Source organism: Myotis davidii, unplaced genomic scaffold (assembly GCF_000327345.1).
Source record: "Myotis davidii unplaced genomic scaffold, ASM32734v1 scaffold323, whole genome shotgun sequence".
Lineage (NCBI taxonomy): Eukaryota > Metazoa > Chordata > Mammalia > Chiroptera > Vespertilionidae > Myotis > Myotis davidii.
In genome coordinates this window covers 1,420,288-1,423,240 of record NW_006295491.1, presented here as the reverse complement: position 1 = coordinate 1,423,240, position 2,953 = coordinate 1,420,288, and the positions used below count along the sequence as shown (strand labels likewise).

The window sequence follows — 2,953 nt, the reverse complement described above, 5'->3', positions numbered from 1 at the left end:
CTACTACTTGGTTGAGGCAGTAGCCTGAACCTGTAGGGACCCTGGAGACTTTGTCCTAGAAGAATTCGGAGACCGTGGAGAAGTAAAGAGGGTGGATTTGTACAGGCAGAAATTCCGAACTGTGGCTACCTATCACCATTTCCTGGGGAAGTTTTCATAAGATATGCAGGCTGGGTCCACCCCACAGCTACTCAGTGGCATGGACTGTAAACCCAGCACCCCAGCTGATGTAGATGAGCACCCCTGGCTAGGAAGCCCTTGCTGGGACCTTGGTTAAGGCACGAGGGCTTCAGTCTTGAGGGGTGACCCTGACCCTGACATTGCTCATTTGGAATTAAGTTTAACTTCCCTGCCAACAGGGCAACTCATCAATAGAACAGTGACTTTTAGGATCCTAAAGTAAACCTGGCCAGTATAACACCCAGTTTTAAGAGAAGGAAGAACATACAGAATAAGAATATTAATATTTATATAAATATTAATAAAATCAAGTGTACACCTATGTCACTTTTTCAGTGACATTGAAGGTGAATGTTTCACTGGTGACATTCTACAGGTGAAGGCCCTTCTATCTCTTCTGTTGCTCCTAGGCCTCACCCAGGAGCTCACCTTGCTTCCCCGAAGGTTTTGTTTGGGTTGAATTATTGTCCTTTTGGCTCTGAGCACATTGGACTCACAATAAGCCTTCCCTATTCCGAGACCTGAAACTGAACCCGGGAGCACCCCTCCCCTGGGCACCAGCCTGCCCGCCGACTGCTTGCCTCAGCGTGTGCTTGTCTGTCTGCCCGCAGTTTGCTGTAGAAAAGCTGACCGAACTAGAACACTGGAAACGGGAGCTCCAGGACGAGGCCCACACCCTCATAGATTTTTTCTGCGAAGACAAAGAAACCATGAAACTGGATGAGTGCCTTCAGATATTTCGAGACTTTTGCACCAAATTCAGCAAAGCGGTTAAGGTACGGCAGGTGGCATCTCTGTATTTTCTGAGCGGTTCGGATTTTTATTTTTCTTCTTCCAAACCCAGCCAGCTCTCTGCCCATGGCAAGGAGATGGTTGAGCATTTATGGGCGTTCAGGAAGGTCGGGCGCCAGGCTCTCGGTCAGGATGAGGAGGAAGTGGTTCTGCCACCCCAGGCCCGAACGCTTTCATATCATCAGGTGTCCAGCTTGTGGGGACAGCGGTGGTGGGTGGTAGGTGCCAACATCTGCAACTCTGAGGCTCAGGACATTACCTACTTTAATGCCCTAAAAGCATTTTCTTAGTAAGATTTATTTATGATGGCAGTCACCATATTGAAAAGTATCTTCAAAGATCCTGAAAGTCTTTCTCAGCCCCTCCCCAGGAGAACATATCCTTTGCCAGGAGACCTTGGTCGCAGTGGGATGACCATCGAGCCCTCTGTCACTGTTTCCAGCCCAATGGCCATCGCCAGGGGTTGGTGCCGTGGGAACCAGGCTGTCCTTGGCCAGAGCCGACTTGGAAACGCTCAGATATCTAGGGAGGGTGCTCTGCTGTCTGAGTCCACCTTACCCTTCAGCCATCAATCCCAGTCATCTCTGAGCTCACTGCAGAAGCCAGAAAACTCTCTGGGTTGCTTGGCTTTGTAAATAAAACTTTCATTTCAATGAAAAACAAAGCACCTCATCTCCCTTCCTTTCTGGTGGTGATGAGAAACCTAATACATGTACACCGTCTCTTCCTCTGTATTTCAAAAGCAGATTTGCCCGTAGCTGAGTTTCTTTGAAGGGCTGGTCCAGTTTCTCTCCAGCCAGAAGTGAATAGACCAGAGTTCCTTGATTTCTCGGTTCCCTCCTTCCTCTGTCCAGCTAAACGAAGGAGGCTCAGGCTCTGGCCACACTTACACTCCCTTGTCCCAGCAGTGAGCTCAGCAGGGGAAGCGGTGGTGGGTGTAGGTGCCAGATTGGCTCTTGCTGAGGCCCTCACTCCCAGTCGGAATCCTATAGGCTCTCGGGCCACCTGTGTGATGCTCTCAGCCCAGCTGCCCCGAGAGCCAAGAGCTGGCCCCTCCCCCGCACTGGCAGCCAGTTGGAGCCAGAGCCTCACAGACACTTGGACAGGAATGTCCGTTTGCAGAAATGAGCTTTCCAGTAAAATGTGCTACCGATAACAGATTTGGGTGGTGATTTCCATGGCAGGAGTACATTCAAAGTGCACAGCCAGGCAGTAAAGTGTGCTTCGTTGTGTGCATTTGTCCTGTTCCAGAGGACTGGCCATTCGGAGCAGGGTGGAAGGTGGAGGATTTGTCAGGCAAATCCTTCTCTCTGGTTGTGGGAAGGGCATGGGGCACAAGGGACCAAGCCACCCTGGCATTTCTGGTGTTTGTTTGTTTTTGTGTGTGTGGTGTTTTTTTTTTCTACCAGGGAGCAGCCAGAGAACAGAGATTTGAAAAGCCTCTCGTAATATCTTGGGTGTACTTCATTTATGCATCCATACCCCCACTAGGTAGAATGTGCTGCACAGGAGTGTGTGTGTGTGTGTGTGTGTGTGTGTGTGTGTGTGTACCCATGCAGGACCACATGGGGTTTCCTTGGAGTTGAGGTCATAGGTATAAGTGGAGTCACAGCCCACACTGCGGGGACAGTGCCTTGACCCGAAAGCTGGAAGTTGGGCCCAGGCATCTGATGACAACCTTAGACGGACTTTTGGAGCCAGAAGTAGTGTCTCCTCTGGTCACCCCCACGTAGCTCTGGAAGAACCCAGCCCCCACACACAAGGGCAAACGCACAGCCTCCCCCTGATGCCCATGGCCCAGTCTCTCCTCCACCATGTGTGTCTCACTGGGGTCTCAGGGTAGGTGGCTCTAGAATGGCACAGGGGTCCCAGGTATCTGATGCATCTTTGGGCTTCTCTCCACCCCTCGTTCAGGACAACCACAACCGGGAGGTACAGGAGCTGAGGCAGCTGCGGCGGCTGCAGGAGCTGGAGCAGAAGC

The 2,953-nt window shown here is 51.3% G+C and overlaps 1 protein-coding gene across 1 annotated transcript in view; it reads left to right on the top strand.

Moving 5' to 3' along the window:
- The window catches only part of FHDC1 (FH2 domain containing 1), a 31,557-nt gene that overhangs the window by 25,988 nt on the left and 2,616 nt on the right, over positions 1 to 2,953 (top strand). Inside the window, 2 exon segments of the mRNA XM_015568042.1 lie at positions 792 to 956; positions 2,887 to 2,951. Coding sequence (XP_015423528.1) covers positions 792 to 956; positions 2,887 to 2,951 — 230 coding nt within the window.